Source organism: Brienomyrus brachyistius, chromosome 15 (genome assembly GCF_023856365.1).
Source record: "Brienomyrus brachyistius isolate T26 chromosome 15, BBRACH_0.4, whole genome shotgun sequence".
Taxonomy (NCBI): domain Eukaryota; kingdom Metazoa; phylum Chordata; class Actinopteri; order Osteoglossiformes; family Mormyridae; genus Brienomyrus; species Brienomyrus brachyistius.
This window is the reverse complement of record NC_064547.1, coordinates 19945011-19966745: the sequence shown is the minus strand read 5'-3', so window position 1 is coordinate 19966745 and position 21735 is coordinate 19945011. Positions and strand designations below refer to the sequence as shown.

Sequence of the window (21735 nt, the reverse complement as noted above, 5' to 3'; positions counted from 1 at the left end):
TTACTCAAACGTTCTGACTAATACCCACATTTATTGGCTTTTTCGCTCGCCAGTTCCGAATAACTCAATTAATATTTTAATGGTATGCTCTGATGTGGCGAATGGAGGTGCCGTGGGTTATTACCATGTTGCAATGGACCGGCCTCCTCCAGGAATGGGTGAATGCTTTTCTCTGTTGCTACCACGCACAAAAATACAGGAAGTGGAGAAGACCGGCCCAGGCCGTGGGATTTGGCAGCAGGGAGGGCATGTGCCATCCTGGATGTAGCTGTTTATGGGGGAATGAGCATGAATAACAAACTGTAGTGCTATAGCAAATCAATTAGTATCATACTACTGAAGTAGGAGCAGTATCATTTTAAGGGACATGAAGAGGATGGAGGATGGGCCTATGCTGCATTCGCGGCGTGATCTGTACAATACCTCCATTTTTAGGCAAAAGCCCAGAGGCCTGTTTCTCCTGCAGCCACGTCTCTGAAGGCCTTTCCAGTGGTACTGCTGTTCGTGGAAATCTGAGCCCAACATTTCAAGCTCACTTTTTTTTAAATAGTTTATTGCTATCTTAAGGAAATAACGTGTTTGATACGAAATGCAGATGATACTGGAATAATGCAGCTATGTAAATAAACACGCCGTTGTTTTCGATGCGCTCGGCCTGCGTTTCCAAACAGACGGCGCCGGGGCCTGCAGGAGCGTAGGAAGTGCCCCCCCCCCTGCCCGTCCTGTCGCAGCTTGTGCTGAGATGGTACCTGATAGCTGACACTCCTCCACATGCCCGGATGCTTCTGGAAGCCCAGGCTGGGATCTGCATTCCTTCCCTGCCCCCCCCCCACCCCCCATGTCCCCTGTGAACTCACTCCAGGCAGCCCCCCCATGGCCCTCGGTCTGGCCTCCCATCATATATCAGTCATACTGTCTTCTCAGAGCCTGCAACTCGCTGGCCCGGTCTGCTTGGGTCTCCATCAGAGGTTACGAGCTGCAGCTGAGAACAGCTCGTTAACTCTCTCATCCCTCGACTAATTGGCTCTTTGACTGGGGTGCTGCCTTGCATCAGGTCCAGGGCCACTACAGAAGCGCTTTGTGATGATTCTGACTCCTATGAATGGGCCTTTTCTCCGTCAGACTGAAGCAGCCCCCTCTGAGAGACTCGGTCAGCGCACGGACGTGCCGGTCGCAACAATCCGTAGGCGAGACGGTCGACGCAGACTGCGCCCTTTTTGGTCAGGATGCAGAAGATAGTCGAAGCAGCTGTTTTTCACATCCAGTCGGTCCCAGTTGAAAAGGAAATAAAAAGTGTGAGGCCAGAGAGGCAGAAAGTGCAAGGAGAGCCAAAGCAAAAACACTCTATGACTCACTTTTCATTTGTTTTAGGTTTCAGTGGATCTGTGTAATGGATTCCGGCTTTTAGTGTGACGGCCTGGAGGTCACCCCTACGTAGTGAACAGTGATCACTTACAAACACACATCAGACGCCTTCATTTTCCACTCCCCCCCCCCCCCCCCCCCCAGCTACCCCGTCACTGCCTGGGTGCTGAAAAGGCCCAATTCAGTTTCACATCGGCTCTACGGAGAACTGAGATCAGACCTTTGGCAGCACTGGAGCCCAGTGATGGGAGAGGTTCTTGTCCACACCCATTTCCACCCTGGTTCCCCCTGAACTGCTGACCCCTCTGCCCACGATATCAAGAAAAACATCACAGGTGTTCAGCATGGGGAGGGGGGTTAACATCACAGGTGTTTAGGGTCCAGATTGAGTCTGTGAGTGTTGTACACGTCCCTGCTGACCTCGGGGGTGATGAAGGCGAACTGCTTCCTCCCAGCTGACATGGGTTCTGGCTCTGCTCCCACTTACATCACACACTTGAATGTGTAATATACTGTATTTATGCTGGGACACACACATCCAGCTGGCTGATTGTCATATTACACATTTCCCCAGGCAAATTTTTTTTTTTCAATCTGATTTCATATGTGAAACATCATCCGCATTCGGGCAAATGAATGTGGCTGTAATTAGCGGATTTTCTTGGCTACGGAGGTACACGCACACTGGCTCACCTTCATGTAGCTTGATATTTCGCTGTACCTGCCGTGACCCGTTCCGGAGTCGGCATGGAGTCCGAGCTACACGCCCGACGGATCTCCGAGGATCTCTCCGATTTTCTTCCACCGTTCCCCAGGAGGTCAGAGGGTCGGCCTGTGCTTACGAGTCGTGGCCAATCACAGCCATGGGCGACGTGACACAACAAGGTTTGCGACAGATGGAATAAACATGCAGGCGCACCTGCAGAAACATCTGCATCGCCGCAAAATAAACACTCCTCCTTGTCGCTGCTTCGGCTACGTGTGACACAGCAGAGAGCCTGAGAGTTACCAGCTGCTACATCAAATTAAACGTGACGCTTCTCATTTAAATCTAAAGTTCGCATCAGATTGACCGATGGGAGAACCGGGGTGGATTATGTAATGACATACCTGAAGACAGAGGCCAGATTAGGGTTGTTTGTGTTTATAGTTTGTATCCATGCCATCCAAAAGGAAACAGAGATAACTGCTTACCAAAACAGGCCTTTCCTGTATGAGCTCACAGGAAACCACCTCCGCAGGTCAGCTTCACGAATCAGGCAACTCAGAGAAGTGCCATACACCCTCCACCTGCCAGGTGGCGCTCTCACCTGTTACGACTACATTTAAGGTGGATTCCCCTTTACGGGACAGGTTTAAAAAGAAGGAGCTGCAGCCAGAAAGGGGAAAGCTTGTAGTGAGAGTTATTGCCAATCTGTGTCTTGTCTCCTGCTGCATTTCTGTTTGGTTTCCTCTTCACTGTTTCTGTGACTCTGTGACTCTCTGGTAACTGTGTTGTGTCTCCGGGATTAAGGAGATCTGCCGATGACTTCAGGTACCACAATGACGGCTCATCGTGAAGGATTCGCCAGTCCACTTCTTTTATAGTTTTCCCATTTCCTGCTGGGACTTTCTCAACGAGCCAATTCGGGTCTCTAGAATAACATGTTTTGCATGCAGCCCTTGTGCATGGCAGCTGTGAGATAAATTTAAATCGGGATAAAATATTTACTCAGATATAAACCCGGATTTAAAAATAAACATGCTGCCCCAGACACCAGGTCCGGGAAAACTCTTGCTCTTGTGGTAGTTGCTGTTTTCATTTCTCTCCTTGGAATCGCAAGCTGCTTCAAAGAGAGACATGCAAAGCCCAACGGTCCTCATTCTGGATAAAACGTCGAACACATGTATGGGGCGACATACGTAATATATGACAGCTGTGTGAAAACATGCATGTTGATGCTATTAGACCACTGAAACTTCATATAGAGAAATGCGGATAAGCGCACAGCATTCTGGAAATGATTCATATGCATTTGAGGATGAAGGGGTCACAAACTGGCAGCTTCATTCACAGGAACAGGACTAGGGACTGGGCAATATCTCCCGGGCAAACTAGCAATGTTTAATGTTAAATATTAGGACAGGTTCCCGTACCGTGATCTATTGTGATCTGTCGCTAACGTTTTACGACAGGTATAAATATCACTGCATTCCCAGCCATGTCATGCCATAATATTGTGTTTGAAATTCTCCGGCTAAAAAAAGGATAAAATAACACATTTTCATCAGTCAGTTATGTGGCCAGAAGCGCCTTAGATCTTTTCCTTAAAACTAATATTGACAGAGTTCTCCAGCCCGGAGAGCACCGGAACGAAGCGGGCGGCCGCCCAGCTCTGTGGCCATGGCGCGGACACACAAACCCCAACCCACAGCCAAGGGAGGAGCTTTCATCGTCTGGACCTCAAACCACGACACGGCCAGTGACCCGCAGGCAAACCCAACAATCACCCCCGAAGTTGCGAGCACGGGCGGCAGTGAAAGCGAAGGACGGCCCGGCTGCATGGGAGATGCCGGCACCTTCAGTGCAACACTGCCCATCGGCCATGAAGCCCTTTCTGACGGGAACGGTTCCCCAGGACGGCAGACGGGACGTGTATGGAGGCCCTCTTCCTCCAACATCTGCTGACCTCCCTCTGTGCTATGCTACATGTTTCGTGACCGCACACCTTGCACAGAGCCTCTAAAATGTTCTACGGCATAAACACCAGAGAAAGCCCTTCAGAAAATCCCAGTGTGGAGCGTAGCTTTCCGCACTGATTTTCACCACTGCCTCTAATTAAAAGCAGAAATCGGCAGCCCCATTTATCAGCATTAGGAAACGGTATTAACATGAGATTTGCTGCCTGATTAAAACGATGAATGCAACTGAGAAGGATTCCTTCCTGAAACTCCATATTGTGGGAGTAAATGGCGATTAATACCACGCAGATATTTGAGAAACAAAAAACTTTGCAGACAATGTCCTGGGAAGACACATATGCATTTCCCACTGTGAGAGAGTTCGAGAGGCACGAGAGTAGCCTGGGAGGATGGCGTGGACCCCAACCAGTGAACTGGCCTCACTGGCCAGATGGTTTGGAGGTTTGGATCCCGCACGGTGACAGGATTAAATAAGGGTGATTAATCGGCTGTGCTTGTGGACGTCTGGGAGGAAGCTCTCACATTTAAGGCGACAGAGTGGATATATACACGCACACAATGGCCCTTTACTGCCATCCTAAGTCATGGTTATAGACAAAAAGACATTTACACTTTTAATTGATAATTGTAATTCAGCAGCCAAGCAAACAGCCCCCAATCCACTGGGTGGTATTAAATTTGTTAGGTGATGTGAAAGACTGTGCATTTAACCTTACAGTGAGACACGTCAGCTTTCCAGGAGACCCTGGCGCTGCCTCCTACAGCCAGGGACACATGCTCTATAGGATTCTCTGCTCACTGGATGGGCTGGACCAACACTGTGTTAGTGTATGATGTCGCTACAGACTCTCTTTATGCAGCACAGTACAGGCTTGCAAAGGGAATTCTAATAATGCAGTTCTGCTGGTAACATCAAGGGTTAGAAAGAACGTATATGAACAACAGCAGGCTGGATGGGATTCTCAAATAAGCAAACGAAATAAAGACATTGTGGGACCGGACAGTTTCAGCACATCTGAGCACCACATCATGCCATCCTTGTTGCAGCACATCTGAGCACCACATCATGCCATCCTTGTTCTCATACACAGCATCTGTCTCTCATAAATGCACTTGAAAAATGCCCATGGAGGGGATGAGGGCGCTGTCTGTGATCGGATGATCACCGGTTCAAATCCCCAGGTGGGCAGAGTGATGTCACTGTTGGGCTCCTGAGCAAGGTCACTAATCCCGGACTGGGCCGACCCGTAAAAATGTACGTCGCTTTGGATAAAAGCAACTGCTAAATAAATAAAATGAACCCAGCACTTCAACAGCAGGGCGATGTCTAGTTGGGCATCCGCAGAGGTTGATTCGCTCACATGTGGTTCAAACTTTGAGACGGGGCCTGTCTTGGCGAGAGAGGCAGAGATGGTGATCAGATGCTATCAGACCAGGGCACGCAGTTTGGGGAATGCCAGTCCCTCATCCCTGCTCACCTATCGAGCCCATCTGTCAGATCGTCATCCCCTATGATTGACATAAAAGTGTAAGAAATTAATCGGCTCAGTTCACACGCTACCAGCCTATCGATGTGTTTGAAAACAGGAAAAGGCCGAAGGAGATTTAATCCATGTGCTAAGATAGAATCGCGGGAAGAACATTCAGACCGATTACATTCTGCCGACTTGCATGTTGGAACAAAGACGACACTGTTCTCCAAAGTTTCTCCAAAGCCAATTATCATGAATTTGTTTATTTCCTCTCCTTAGTATGTACACAGAAATAAAATACTACATTTATTGTCAGTGATAATTGCACGCAGCAGTCAGTGAAATGAAATACTTTATTACATCTTAAACAAATTTGTTTTAAAAACATTAAAGTAGCAATGTTTTCAAATGTATAAGCCTTTAATATAGGGCTGTATCTGGAATTAGTTATAGGTATTATCAGAAGTCTACGTTTATAAACATGAATTTGAAAAAATTACAATAAAAGACTGAACTCAAAACACACATTTGTGTACAACTGGAAACACACACAAACTTTTACATTTGGACACACCCCAGCTTCCCTTGCGCTCTCCCGCACCGTCCCACAGCGCCGTGGGTTCAGGCCGTGTCCGTGATGTCCCGCGGAGTCACAGATGAGGTGAGGTGGCTTAGCTGCTACCCACAGCACTCGGAGAGCGGGGAGGTCTGTGCGGGGAGCTGCTCTCACTTCCCATGTGCTAAATAGCTTTTCTGTTTTCATGCACAGAGAGACGGCTGAGCCGTTCATTACCGGCCGCCTGTCTCTCCCCCGGACTCTGAGGCACGTGATGACTGAGCCCTCACGTTTCTGTCAGCTTCAAACGCCCAGGCCCCCATTCTCACACGTCCGCACAGGAACGCGTTTATTAAAGCCACTACTCCGCAGGCGCTAAATCCTCCGGCCGCAGTGTAATTCAGGACGTTTTCATTTTCTTAAAGCAATCTTGCAGGGTTGGTTTAATATCCTTTCACTTGTGAGCGGAAATGAGCTCTGAGCCCGGAGTGTTTGTACAGGGTGATGGCGGTTCACGCCCGCAGGATGGGAGTGGGTATCCGAGGAGACCCCAGGCGGCTGCATGGCCGCGACACTGTCCGGGTGCGAAGCGGCAGCTGGCCAGACAGCCACGCCCATGGCTAAAAATACCACATTCCTCTGAATATAAGCCCTTGGGAATCTGAATTAACAGGTCATACAATATTTCAGATCAAGGGGATATAGGAGAATGGAGCTTCATGGAATAAATACAGGAGTATTTGTTAATTAGATAAAGAACGTGTAATTGCAGATTTGATATACTTAATACACAGCGGTGTTAGATGGATGCGGGTTTTTTAAAGTTAAGATACCAAGCGAGATAGTGCAGTACATGTTGGGCGGGGGGGGGGGGGGGGGGGGGGGGAATGTTGCTGTGTTGCTCTAGAAGAAACAGCCCCCCTCCAAAGCCAAGGGTATTGCAGGGTGGGAGAAAATTAAAGCAGGAAGTGAAATTTAAATGCTCATTAAATACATGTAAAGTCTAGACATTGATTTTGCATAGTAAGTAATATTATGGTGATAAATATTAACAGCTATTCACTCACGTTCCATAACTGCTCATACCACAGAGGGTCATGGTCATGGCTGGGAGGCTATCCCACAATGCACTGGGCATGGGGAGGAGGCGGGACTCCAGGCCATCGCTGGGCGTATGCCTGTAGTCACCAGCTAGCCAAGATGCCAGTTAGTACTGTGGGAGGAACTTGGAGGTCCCAGAGGAGAACCATGCAAATGTCAGGGAGAACATGCAAACTCCACATCAAGCAGGGGTGGGGGGGAACTAACCCCCAACTGTGCAGAGGGAGGCAGCACTGCCACCCCATTAATATTATTATTATTATTATTATTATTATTAATAATAATAATACTTAAAATACATTAAGTTTAGCTGCTACAAAACTGGGAGCCAGAGCATATATGTGAGGGATATTCTGAACACAAGCTCACAGGAACCATGGCAGCCCCTGCTGGAGACCTCAAGAGCTTCTCACAGGAACCATCTCAGACCCTGCTGGAGACCTCAGGAGCTTCTCACAGGAACCATCTCAGACCCTGCTGGAGACCTCAGGAGCTTCTCACAGGAACCATCTCAGACCCTGCTGGAGGCCTCAGGAGCTTCTCACAGGAACCATCTCAGACCCTGCTGGAGATCTCGGGAGCTTCTCACCGGTACCATGTCAGACTCTACTGGAGACCTCAGGAGCTTCTCACAGGAACCACATCAGAACCAAAAGCTCTGTATCCCACACTCTGCTGTTTAACAAATCCGCTCCACCAATGTCACCCTTAATGACATTTCCCCCATGAAGCCATTCGGTGAGTTGCTTAAGGATGGGGTCACATCCCTGCTTCAGGTCCTCAGGGTTACAGGCCTGTGGAGATGAGGATAAACACATTTAACCAAGCACAGAGGGAACGTGGGTCTGCACAGATGCCACGCGTCACACTCTGAGCGGCCGCTCCGTGTAATCAGGCCTCAGTGGGCCTTTAATGAACCATCACAGCAGTGGTTTGCAGATCCAGAGCCTGCCGCCTCCGTGAAGCCAGCTCGGATTTGAAGGCCTCACTCTCGCCGGGTAACTGTAGGCCTCCCGGGCGCAGACCGCAGACAGAGCGACCGCACAGATTTTTCCCTGAGTTCATCCTGGAGCTTGTGAGCCAGTTGTCATGGCGACTCCAGAAGCATCACACTTTCCACAGAGCTCTGTTACGAGCAGCACTGTGGAGCAGCGCCGCCGAGCAGCCCTTGTGTTATTATACGGGCAATCAGGCCCACGTGTGGCACCAGCACCCAGGTCTGAATCAGGCCAAGTTAGGGCTTATTAGATGTAATAATAAAACAGCAGAGTTATCCAGCACTTTTCAAAACCCAAAGATACCAACAATATTCAATAATGCAGGACGGAGCGAGAGCGTAAGAGACATGGAAACAGCTACAAGAAGCACACAGCAATGAGCGATACAGAACAGTGGAGACTGACGAAGCAGGATGATCGCGGGGTAATGGAGGTATCGATGGGTAGAAAGCAAAGCGGGGAGAACTGGAAAGGACGACAAGAAGGATTTACACCATGCGTGTAAACAGATTTAAGAAATAGTGCAGGCGAAATGCGAACGTTTATATCACCATAGACGTTAAGAAGTCGTTCATGCGTCACAGAACCGCAGCCACGTTCCGACATTCCGACAAAGCAAACCGCTGAGAGCTTTTCATTTTGAGAGGGAAAATTACTAGTGACAATTAGTGTAACTGAACTGAGGTCAGCTTATGTCAAAAAGTCGATCCCGTTTAGAGCTCAGGATGAAAAATAAGGCTGAAGGAATAAGTAGGGTGTTCGTCCCAAGTCTCCTGCCCGCATGGAGCCCTCGTCGTACCCTCAGCAGAGCCATGCAAAGCAGACACCCACCTGACAGCAGAGATTTTTTACTGGGAGCACTGGGAGCCACACTCGGGGTGCCTGCGCACAGGGAGAGACAAACACAGTCAAATCAGCAGAGAGTCATCGCGGTAAGTCCGGCACATTTCAGGGGAGCCCGAAACGCTCCGGCGAGGACTCGGGCCGCTGGCGTGGACTCTCGCTCTTTAAACAGGGATTAAAGTGTCCCAGAGAGAACGGCACATTTTAAACAGATGTGAGCGCCTGACTGTAAATCATGCTTTCCAGAGCTGATCCCCACTCGAAACAACAGAAAATGAAATATACAGAGTAAACCTGAGAAAATGAAATAATCAGGGTGATGAAAACACAGTGCTTGAAAGATCTTTATAGACTCAGAGTGACTTTATGGTTTTCATCTGTATTTCACTGCTATATTTCAGAAAGATTAATATGTGATGTGTAGCGTGTCCACTGCTGATGAAGGATTGTGTTCCTTCTGGGATGAGTAGCTGAGCATCTCCTCGACGGCTGTCTCAGCCGCAGGACCACAGACCGTCTCCAAACTCTGGCTTTTCACCCAAATCAAATGTGAGACGTATTTACAGGAAACATCTGCAGATGTTGATGTTGAGATGGTGGACTGTGGTGCTCCTGACACGGACTGTCTGTATAGCTCCATTTAAGTGATGAACAGCAAACGGGGGAGGGGGAGGGGACATGGCAGGGACATGGGGAAACCTGAAGGAGCTGGGGTTGACATTTTGGAGGATTCCAAAGTTTAGCTGTCAATTAAATCACCCCCCCAAGACAGATATACAACTGATATATATTTATATATGTGGGCAGCAGCCTTGGCTCTGGATCACAGACAAGCCTTGGCACACAAGGGGTGTCAGCAGAACCAGCACCCCCCTGCCCCCCCCACCAGACACGAATGGACTCAGCCTCCTCTCATGTCTTGTGGCTGACGAAGCCTTTGCCAAATTACATACAGAACATGGCTCGCTCCCCGAACACATAGAGCCCCGTCCTGCGGCGGGGGCCTCTTCAGGGTCTCTGGGGCCCCACCGCTAAAGGTAGGGCCACATCCATCAACCCTCCATGTGCGCAAGCCTCCACGGCCACCTGTCACGGAAAACGACTCCTAGTTTAATTACAGTGTTTGCGTGTGCGGTGCTCCTGGGGACAGGAAGACATGTTTCAGGAGGAAGGATTTCTGTTCTACGGGCTTTTCTTAGCAGTTAATCCCTTATTTACCAAGTCAGACAGATTATAGGCTGTTTCTGGAAAAGGAGCCAAAACCATGAACATGTAAACAGGACTAAAGGAACGGCGCTGAACTACAGGATCATCCCAAGTCCTTTTAGACTAATCGGCTTGCGCCTGTCAGAAAATCACCCTCAAACCTGCCACCAGTATGGGGTTTACAGATGCTGGACGGATCCTGTCAGGGGGCAGTTCTGGTTCTCACCCAATACGATGTCCAGCTCACAAGTGAGACGGCAGTTACACTAAACCTGACTCCGAAACGACACCTTAGAAATCAGCCCCGGAGCGGCTGTTTGGGAGGGGACCGAAATGTACACGCTGTCTGTGCAGCTTCACATCAGAGCTGAACACAGAAGGCTGGACGGCAGCCAACATGTGTGCTGTGGCCATGGCACGGGACTGCTAAAGCAAAGCTGGACCTCGTAAGAGGACCACAAACCCAGAGGGTTCATCAGACGACACAAAGCACTACACTGTCACCGTCGCATTCAGAGTCAAAATCAAAGTCACCCGGGCAGGACACCAATCCCCTGGGGATTTATTAACATAAGCAAATATATTTGTCCATTACTTCACTGCCATCACTGTAACAGGATTGACTTTTTCTTGGCTGCTTTAAGGTAAGGTAAGGCTTTAAAGTACTTTGCGAATACGAATGGAAAATTGTAATAATCTCAAGTAAGTAAATACAGAGGTATGAGAGAGGCAAATGGGAACTGGAAGATACTTATATGCCTGACTCTTACAATACAGCCAAACACACATCCAACTCTGTCTGTCTGAAAGTGCCCTGGGGCTGTGAAACTTTATAATTCTCTCTGGTCTGAGCATCAGGCTCTCTCTCCTCAGCTGAGACACACACACCTCACCCACATGGCTGCAGAGGCATTTTCTTAGTGCAAAGTCACTTCAGAATAACGCAGCAGCACATGCTGGGCTAATTTCCCGACTCTGAAGAAAGGGGGCGCTGCAAAACAGGAGAGGGCAGAGCGACTGAGTAAGGAGCGAGCTGCCCATTACTCAGTGAGAGAGACCTTAGGCGATGGACTCAGGGATCAGTGCCTGAAGGGGTCACGTAAGTTAGTGCTGAGGGTGGGTGTAAATAACCCCCCAATAACCACAACTGGAGTGTCTCTGAGGAGCCTGTGAGCAGTGTCTGAGGAGCCTGTGAGCAGTGTCTGAGGAGCCTGTGAGGAGTGTCTCTGAGGAGTCTGTAAAGAGTGTCTGAGGAGCCCGTGAGGAGTGTCTCTGAGGAGCCTGTGAGGAGTGTCTCTGAGGAGTCTGTAAAGAGTGTCTGAGGAGCCCGTGAGGAGTGTCTCTGAGGAGCCTGTAAAGAGTATCTGAGGAGCCCGTGAGGAGTGTCTCTGAGGAGCCTGTAAAGAGTGTCTGAGGAGCCTGTAAAGAGTGTCTGAGGAGCCCATGAGGAGTGTCTCTGAGGAGCCTATAAAGAGTGTCTGAGGAGCCCGTGAGGAGTGTCTCTGAGGAGCCTGTAAAGAGTGTCTGAGGAGCCTGTGAGGAGTGTCTCTGAGGAGCCCATGAGGAGTGTCTCTGAGGAGCCTGTAAAGAGTGTCTGAGGAGCCCGTGAGGAGTGTCTCTGAGGAGCCTGTAAAGAGTGTCTCTGAGGAGCCTGTGAGGAGTGTCTCTGAGGAGCCTGTGAGGAGTGTCTCTGAGGAACCTGTAAAGAGTGTCTCTGAGGAGCCCGTGAGGAGTGTCTCTGAGGAGCCTGTAAAGAGTGTCTGAGGAGCCTGTGAGGAGTGTCTCTGAGGAGCCTGTAAAGAGTGTCTCTGAGGAGCCTGTGAGGAGTGTCTCTGAGGAGCCTGTAAAGAGTGTCTCTGAGGAGCCTGTGAGGAGTGTCTCTGAGGAGTCTGTAAAGAGTGTCTCTGAGGAGCCCGTAAAGAGTGTCTCTGAGGAGCCCGTGAGGAGTGTCTCTGAGGAGCCTATAAGGAGTGTCTCTGAGGAGCCCGTGAGGAGTGTCTCAGAGGAGCCTGTAAAGAGTGTCTCTGAGGAGCCCATGAGGAGTGTCTCTGAGGAGCCCGTGAGGAGTGTCTCTGAGGAGCCCGTAAAGAGTGCTTGAGGAGCCTGTAAAGAGTGTCTGAGGAGCCCATGAGGAGTGTCTCTGAGGAGCCCGTGAGGAGTGTCTCTGAGGAGCCTGTAAAGAGTGTCTGAGGAGCCTGTAAAGAGTGTCTGAGGAGCCTGTGAGGAGTGTCTCTGAGGAGCCCGTGAGGAGTGTCTCTGAGGAGCCTGTGAGGAGTGTCTCTGAGGAGCCTGTAAAGAGTGTCTCTGAGGAGCCTGTGAGGAGTGTCTCTGAGGAGTCTGTAAAGAGTGTCTGAGGAGCCTGTAAAGAGTGTCTCTGAGGAGACTGTAAAGAGTGTCTCTGAGGAGACTGTAAAGAGTGTCTCTGAGGAGCCCGTGAGGAGTGTCTCTGAGGAGCGTCTCAGAGGAGCCTGTAAAGAGTGTCTCTGAGGAGCCCGTGAGGAGTGTCTCTGAGGAGTCTGTAAAGAGTGTCTCTGAGGAGCCCATGAGGAGTGTCTCTGAGGAGCCTGTAAAGAGTGTCTGAGGAGCCTGTAAAGAGTGTCTGAGGAGCCCGTGAGGAGTGTCTCTGAGGAGCCCGTGAGGAGTGTCTCTGAGGAGCCTGTAAAGAGTGTCTGAGGAGCCTGTAAAGAGTGTCTGAGGAGCCTGTGAGGAGTGTCTCTGAGGAGCCTGTAAAGAGTGTCTGAGGAGCCTGTGAGGAGTGTCTCTGAGGAGCCCGTGAGGAGTGTCTCTGAGGAGTCTGTAAAGAGTGTCTCTGAGGAGCCCGTGAGGAGTGTCTCTGAGGAGCCCATGAGGAGTGTCTCTGAGGAGCCTGTGAGGAGTGTCTCTGAGGAGCCTGTAGAGAGTGTCTCTGAGGAGCCTGTAAAGAGTGTCTCTGAGGAGCCCGTGAGGAGTGTCTCTGAAGAGTCTGTAAAGAGTGTCTCTGAGGAGCCCGTGAGGAGTGTCTCTGAGCAGTCTGTAAAGAGTGTCTCTGAGGAGCCCGTGAGGAGTGTCTCTGAGGAGCCCATGAAAAGTGTCTCTAAGGAGCCTGTAAGGAATGTCTGTGAGAAGCCTATGAAGAGTTTATGAGGAACATGTGATGAGTTTGTAAGGAGTGTCTCTGAGGAATCACAGAGCTTGCAGTGAGGTACACTCACGGCTGTCCTTTGGCAGTGACTCCACATGGTCACTCTCCGCATCACTGGGGACCAACCAGGGCTGTCGGACGGCCTGCAGCTGGTGGCATATCTCCTCCTGTAGAAGATGGAAGAGAGCGTGTATTCTCACATAGGAGGAAGAGGGCGTGGTTCCTTTAGAATGAGTTGACATCAGAAGCCATTGCATCATGATCTGGAAATGGAGCTGGCGGTCACATTCTGAACGTGAACACCTTAATCAAACCAAACTCTCACCCTAACCATAACCATAACCATAACCATAACCCTTATGGTGGAACTGGTCATTGTTTAAGAAAAGAGTACTTTTCCACTCAGTTAACTCGCTTCATTTCAGCTGGGAATTAAAGTGAAACGCTCTGTCGCCAATTTGATGAAACAAAGAGCAGCAGGACCATCTGAGGTTGGCCTCACCACCAGGCACCACCAGCAGGCTGTCTGTCATTTGGTGCTAAACTCCCGAATGTTGGCGCTCCGTGCTCATTAAACTCATTTTCACGGCATTCTGATTTTAGGGGGGTGCTAGACAGCGGCTTATGGCGCTGCCAGCCAGGTGACCCCCCTCCCAGCTACACTGCGAAGCCCGATCCTCCTCTCAGATGTTCTTGGGAAAGAAGAGAGATGGAATGGCCTGGAATTCCCGGCCAGGAGGAGAAGTGCAAGGGAGGTGGGATGACCACACTCAGCCGTCCGTCAGCGGGGAACCGGAGACGCGGAGCATGGGCCTGTTCACACGGCGGCCATGTTTCTCCCACAAATGTTTCTATTTTCTTAAAAATGAAGAACGCCTCAGAGTGCAACCGCGAGCCAAAGCGTAATAAATAAACTGTACCCCGCTCTGCTGGGAGCATTTTAATGTGCTCTTAGCTTTCAGAGATAGAGGGCGATGCAGATCCTCGTACTTCCTGTCTGGGGAATACAGCACGCAGCTTACATAGCAGCCGGGGATAGATTACAGGCTGGGGAGAGCGGAGTAAGCACTTGCAAGTCACGCACCACGTGCGGACGGACTACGCAGACCGGGACGTCGGCCCGCCTATTCCCACGGCCGCGAGCCCAGCTGGCTTCAATCACACGCGATCCGCGGTGTCGACACGCTTGATAATCCATGCAGGCGTCGGCCGAAGCCACTACTGAGAAGCGCTGCGTGGAGAAGCCACGTGATTTTTACTGAGGATGAGTAGGAGCATGAAGGATCCCACACCGGCAAACACCGCGACAGCCAGTCGGAGAAAAACACTCACTGATCCCAGACACGGTTTTTCCACGACATGTCAACAAGCCGCACCACCCAGTGCCACCACCCACTACTTCTGGAACATTCTTCTGTGATTTCACTTAAGCTGGGAAACCTCCTTCTCCATTAGGTTCAGCAGACTCCAGCATGTGCGCAGATGATAGGAGGCTCTCCATCTACTACCAGGAGACCTTCGTCACCCCTAGCATCCCAATTGGAGGTAGGAGGTCCACCTGCCGGTATCTACGGTGAATGCAGCCTGCCTCCTGTGGCCGGTGACCCCACTGTGACTCCGCTGTGACTCCGCTGAGACATCTCAGATCCCAGTACCATGTGGAAACTCTTCCTTCCACACCCTCTTTGGGCTGCTCTATTCTACTGGTGTTGCTGTGCCACGTGGAGGGGTAGAGTACCTTGCAAGATGGAGAATCAGTTCCTAGCAGGATGGAGAACAGCCCCGACCCCCTCACCTCCGACAGGCCGCCACTCTGATCTCCCAACTTCCCCAGGGCGTCTGTGGTGCTGGGGCCCGTCGGCGTGAGCTGGGGCCTCCCAGCATGGCCCACCAGGGCCTCTTCCCTGCTGCCGAAGCTGGCCCACGTCACCAGGCCGCTGGGTGTAGGGAAGCAGCCAGGGGTCTGGGCTCTGGCACCCCTTCCTGAATGTGGATCGCCGGCCATCAGAGGTGAGGGTGTGGCTCCGAGAAGCGGGGACAGGGGCCCGGCGCTGTGGGGGAGCAGGATGGCTTCGTGCGGCAACCGTCCTGCAGACAGCTTAGCCAGGTCCTTCTCAGCCACTGCAGGACAAAAACAGATATATGCTGCTTAGCGGCCCCTTGCTTATTCACTGGGAAATGTGCACGGCCCCACAGCGCTCTTCTGCGGCACACGCAGTGGGGAGGGCCACCAGCCCGCGGCCTGTCTGTCACACAGTAAGTTTGCGTCTCTCTCTGAGCTGGTGCCACATGCATCCCGCGGCAGCCCTCACAGCCTGCGTGAAGCCGCTCTGCTCCCAGCTTTCCTTTAGGGCGAATAATCTCATGTTTATCACAATGACGTCATTCTTTTTTTTTTTTTTTTAGGAAAAGCAGGGCTGTCAAATGGTAGGGAGGGACACTGCGGAGGGACCAAACAGCTGGGATCGCATGTCACTTCTGTTTAAAACACTGTCATTCACTACTATGAAGACAGATTGGAACTGAAAATTGCATTTTGTAAGAGTTTGTCCCAAAACAAGTTTGCTTTATATCTGGCATAATGATGGAAAAACATGTTTCCAAAGCCCTCAGAGGAACCTCTGGCTTGTTCTGGGATCTGCTTCCCGGCTTCTGACAGGAATATTTTGAGTGCCGCCTCCTGCCTTTGCTCATATTGATTGTTCTGCATCATTAAGCCCCCAAAGCAAGTTATCGATTTCCCGCCTGTGCCCCTATCACTCGCAATGCCACGCATACTGCCCTGCGACCGCTATACCTGCCAGTGTCACCTGCCAGTGTCACCTGCCAGTGTCACCTGCCATCGCGGCCACTGCACTCGGCTTTAATGTGAGACACATTCAAGGAGAACGCTGAAAAACATCTCAGCAGAACATACGGGCCGTATGGAGAAGCAGATACACACGTCGTACTGCTTTGAAAGAAGCTTGAATCTGGAATAACATACAGGATTTGAAGTTTTCAATGAGGTTCTCATCTAACAGCAAAGTTACGAGAAGCAGAGATACAAGAAAGGGGCCATTTATTAACTGTCACAGTGTTTCTCTCTTTGTCAACCCGATGTGGATTTCAGGGATTTTTTTCTATCGTCCTCTGGCTCAGGTCTGTGAGCTGCTGCTTTAGATGGCAGAGAAGCAGCCAGGTCACTGTTGGATGGTAAGAATGACCCGGAGTGACTGCGGTAGCTTTAGTGTAGAATGCGGAATCTTATGGGGACCCGGGTATTGAGAAGTACGTCAGTGAGGACCCATTTCGCATCCAGACGGCAAAGCTGGGCATCATGGGGGTTTCCTGTGTTCTCAGCATGTTTTTATACTACTAGCGGAAATTAATCAGGCAATACAGTATACCCTTGGGGGGGTGTGGCTCAGTAGGTTGGGACTGTGATCGGTGGGTCGCTGGTTTGAATCCCAGCACCGGTAGATCAATTCTACCACTAGACCCCTGACTTAACTCCATGCATGCTGGCTGATCCTGCACTTTGACCCTGAACTTTGCTCTCTACTGTATAAGTGTTTGTGTGTCTCTTGGAGAGCAAGACGCAATATGAAAAAAAATATATATTTCTCCACGGGGATATATAAAGTATCACTATTATATATTCGATCATTCACATCTAGATACACAAAGCACTACCAGGCCAGACCAGCAGGGGTCACTGTAACATGAACACCAGTATTATCAAGGGATCAGCGGTTGACAGTATGGATGAAGAAGCTAGACTCGCCTTGGACTGAATGGGGAACGGCCAGTAATGTGGGACACGAAAAGCATTCATTTGTAATTAACTCCAGAGCCCTGTGGGCCCTCGCTGATATGTCCGTGCAGTGAGCTATTAACACTGCTCTGCACTCGGCTAACTCAGAGGATAAATGGAAGATTAACATGCACCATCATTTCCTGTGGAGCACTGGCTCAAATATGACTCATAATAGAGACTTTTGCGGAAAACTGCCATCATCTCATTTGTCAGAATGAATGAATTGCATCCAAAAACCGAAGGCTGATGTCAGTGAAAGTTTGCCAGTAACGGGAAAACGCCGTATTTACTGCTGTCATATCGATCATTTTTCAAGTAATTACATCGTTAAAATTATTGCTCGAAATATTTCATACATGAAGCAATGCATGTTGGGAAACTCCAACTCATGACAGTTTGATAGGCCCTCGGTCATCTTGGTTACCCGTAATTTGCATAGTATGAAGTCATGCAAATACACCCAATACTAGCAGTAAGAGATTTAGTTGACCACATAATGGGGATAAAACACAAAGGAGATAAATGCCAAAGACCAGGCCTTCAAGATGGAAGCCATTAGCAGCTAATAAAGGCACGAAGGCAGGAAATGAGCTTGTTGAAGACCCTAATTCTCCGCCTTCTGGGCATCACTCCATTTCAATGTGACTTTGTGCAAAATATCCACCAATCAGAAGCATCGAATGGCCCAGGGTCTTTCCGGAGTGGTATCTGGGGCTATCCTCAAACAGCTAGCCCGCCAAAGTTCAGCTGGGTTGTAGAGCGTGTGGGGGACCAGGTGCCCCATGCAGAACCTGGAGCTCTGAGGTGCACGGTGCATGGCATGCGGCAGTGACACATGGCGAGACGGTCCCATGGGGGGACACATGGCTTCAATTTTGTGGCAGCACTACCTTTGGTTCCACTGTGACACTTTCTCTGCTGCTAAGTATTTATATCTCCCTGCAGGATCCTCGTTACGGACACCTCTGAGGCTAGACTCGCCACATCTCCTGCAGAGGGTAGAAAGACACAGGACAGGGGTGCTCAGAATCCCAGGGGAGACCCAAAGGAAGGTAGGGATGCTCAGAGGCCCAGGGGAGACCCAAGGGAGGACAGAGGTGCTTAGAAGCCCTGGGGAGACCCAAAGGAGAACAGGGGTGCTCAGAAGCCTAGGGGAGACCCAAGGTAGGACAGGGGTCCTCAGAATCACAGGGGAGACCCAAGAGAAGGCTGGGCTGCTTAGAGGCCCAGGGGAAAACCAAGGGGGGACAGGGGTGCTCAGAAACCCAGGGGAGACCCAAGGGGAGACCCAAGGGAGGACAGGGGTGCTCAGAAACCCAGGGGAGACCCAAGGGGAGACCCACGGGAGGACAGGGGTGCTCAGAATCACAGGGGAGACCCAAAGGAGGACAGGGGTGCTCCCCTCAGATGTGTCCAGAGTTAAATGAAATTCTGTTTTTATTTGAATAATTAGTACGAAATGTATCCAGTAGCTCTGACCAGATATCTTTGGACATGTTTATAAAGCCAAATATTCACTCAGAAATTGCTTCATCCTACAAATATCTCACAAAGCAGCAGGTATCATAGTGGAAAGCTCTTATACCTGGGGGGCAAATACATCATCTGAACTGCTCCAATAAAAACATCAAGCTCCATTACAGTGGAAAGTTATGTCACTCTGGATAAAAGCACAGGGATAATGTAACTTTTTATTTGTAGTATCTGTCTCTGTTGGGGGGGGGGGGGGGGCTTACCAGGGAGATGTTTCTCCATACTCTGCAGTTCTTTTGCAAAGAGCGAGTCCTTTAATAGGAGTCCTTTCTGAGTCAGCGAGCTCTTGCCTTTGACAGACTTCAGATCCGAGTCCCAGACTGGCAGACGCTGGTTCAGATGGAAAAAAAAATGAGTTACGTTTGAAGAAAAGACCCCGTAAATTGCACATTTATTTTTTCTGACTCTCGCTCCGAGCCGTATCTGTTATAATGAGAAGCAATCGGCAGCCTAACGAGCATTAGAAAAACATTAGCGTGCCGCAGTACGTTACGATGAAAGAGCATCCGGTAATCAGAGGATTAACTTTGTTCGTGAACATCAGTGCGTCACAGACGGCGGTGGGTAAAGAAACTGTAGAATAACTATCAATAAATTTGTGGCTGTGAGGAACATAAGCTTGGCAGGATTGGGATGTGACAGCAAGCCCGCTTCAAACGTACATCACGCATGATAAATTCACCGGCTTGGATTCAGTTTAAAATAATGTGCATTAGGACACAACAAAGGGTATTTTAATATGGAACAAGAGTTATTTTATAAGGACCTAGAGTCTGCCAGAAATAACACAGGCTAATATTTGATGATATAAACTAAATGTGCCTCCAAAGGTCAGGTTTAAAACTGCGTGCTATAGCTTTGCAAGCAGTTAACTGGAGGCATGCTGAAGCATCAGGCCTGAGTCTGAAAGCAATGCCCCCTACTGGAAGCGGGTGAAACCAGGCCCTCAGATTTCTGGGCTCTATGTGAAAAGAGACTTTGTGTGTCATGGAGCTCCTAGGACAATAAATCAGCAGGCTTAAAGAACTTGGACACTGACTGAGAAGGTTCTCCCTTCCATCAGACCAAGCGGGACTGCCGTCAGCCAGTGAGGACATCCTCATATAGCAGGCTGATGAGGGCACCTCCATGTAGCAAGCCGACGAGGACGACCTCACATAGCAAGCAGAGAAGGACACCTCCACGTAGTGAGACAAGGAGGATACCCTCACATAGTGAGACAGGGAGGACACCGTCATGCAGCGAGACAGGGAGGACACCGTCATGCAGCGAGACAGGGAGGACACCGTCACGCAGAGAGACAGGGAGGACACCGTCACGCAGAGAGACAGGGAGGACACCGTCACGCAGTGAGACAGGGAGGACACCGTCACGCAGCGAGACAGGGAGGACACCGTCACGCAGAGAGACAGGGAGGACACCGTCACGCAGAGAGACAGGGAGGACACCGTCACGCAGCGAGACAGGGAGGACACCGTCACGCAGAGAGACAGGGAGGACACCGTCACGCAGCGAGACAGGGAGGACACCGTCACGCAGAGAGACAGGGAGGACACCGTCACGCAGAGAGACAGGGAGGACACCGTCACGCAGAGAGACAGGGAGGACACCGTCACGCAGCGAGACAGGGAGGACACCGTCACGCAGAGAGACAGGGAGGACACCGTCACGCAGAGAGACAGGGAGGACACCGTCACGCAGAGAGACAGGGAGGACACCGTCACGCAGCGAGACAGGGAGGACACCGTCACGCAGTGAGACAGGGAGGACACCGTCACGCAGAGAGACAGGGAGGACACCGTCACGCAGTGAGACAGGGAGGACACCGTCACGCAGAGAGACAGGGAGGACAGCGTCACGCAGCGAGACAGGGAGGACACCGTCACGCAGAGAGACAGGGAGGACACCGTCACGCAGTGAGACAGGGAGGACACCGTCACGCAGAGAGACAGGGAGGACACCGTCACGCAGCGAGACAGGGAGGACACCGTCACGCAGAGAGACAGGGAGGACACCGTCACGCAGTGAGACAGGGAGGACACCGTCACGCAGAGAGACAGGGAGGACACCGTCACGCAGAGAGACAGGGAGGACACCGTCACGCAGAGAGACAGGGAGGACAGCGTCACGCAGAGAGACAGGGAGGACACCGTCACGCAGAGAGACAGGGAGGACACCGTCACGCAGCGAGACAGGGAGGACACCGTCACGCAGCGAGACAGGGAGGACACCGTCACGCAGAGAGACAGGGAGGACACCGTCACGCAGCGAGACAGGGAGGACACCGTCACGCAGAGAGACAGGGAGGACACTCATGTAGCTTCAGTTCACAGAAAAGGTTTTGTCTTTGATCGACTTCAGCAATAATATCGGTCTGTAAAAAACAGCTCTAATATAAAATGGACTGAAAACATATGGATTGTAATGATGAACAAAGCAATAGTCCTGGCCTAAGGGGACATGGTATGAATTCAAGGGCAGCTATTCTGGAGTTAATATTCCTGATCATTTACTCTGACAACCATGTTGCGGTGGTCTGGCCACAGCCATCCAGTAATTACAACCCTCAGTGGGTGAAACAGTGCATGTTATGGCTGCTGGCATGCCCCACCCATTGACTGTTGCATTGTGGGTAGGCAATATGCTTTGCAGTTTTCAGAGATGCCTGGGAGATGGAGTGCTAAACACCAAAGCTGCATGCATTCTGCCATTCATTCTGGCTGGCCCACAAAATTCTATTTATATTCCTAATAATGTTATTTACAAGAGAGGCCTGACTTAATTAAGGCTTTCACAACACATTCGCATGAAGCCCCACAGTGTCGCAGGAAAGCCACTAAGAGCTGACGCTGCCGATCTGGGGCCTCATTTACTTTCCACACAAAATCTGGGATCTATCAAACAAAACTTGACAGGAAACATGCGTATATTTACGGAAAACCAGGGGCAGACATACACATCATTTTGGACAAACCGGGAAAAGACGACGCCCATTGTAATGCAGGGGGCTGTTGCATGCCAACAATTCAAATCACCAGGTTGTACTTTCATGTGACAAA

At 50.4% G+C, this 21735-nt stretch overlaps 1 protein-coding gene across 1 annotated transcript in view; it reads right to left on the bottom strand.

The window, feature by feature from the left end:
* Positions 1-5782: 5782 nt before the first annotated feature.
* c15h8orf34 (chromosome 15 C8orf34 homolog) overlaps positions 5783-21735 on the bottom strand; it is a 61532-nt gene continuing 45579 nt past the window's right edge. Inside the window, 5 exon segments of the mRNA XM_048976908.1 lie at positions 5783-7970; positions 9006-9056; positions 13415-13511; positions 15140-15465; positions 18880-19006. Coding sequence (XP_048832865.1) covers positions 7963-7970; positions 9006-9056; positions 13415-13511; positions 15140-15465; positions 18880-19006 — 609 coding nt within the window. The 3' untranslated portion in view covers positions 5783-7962.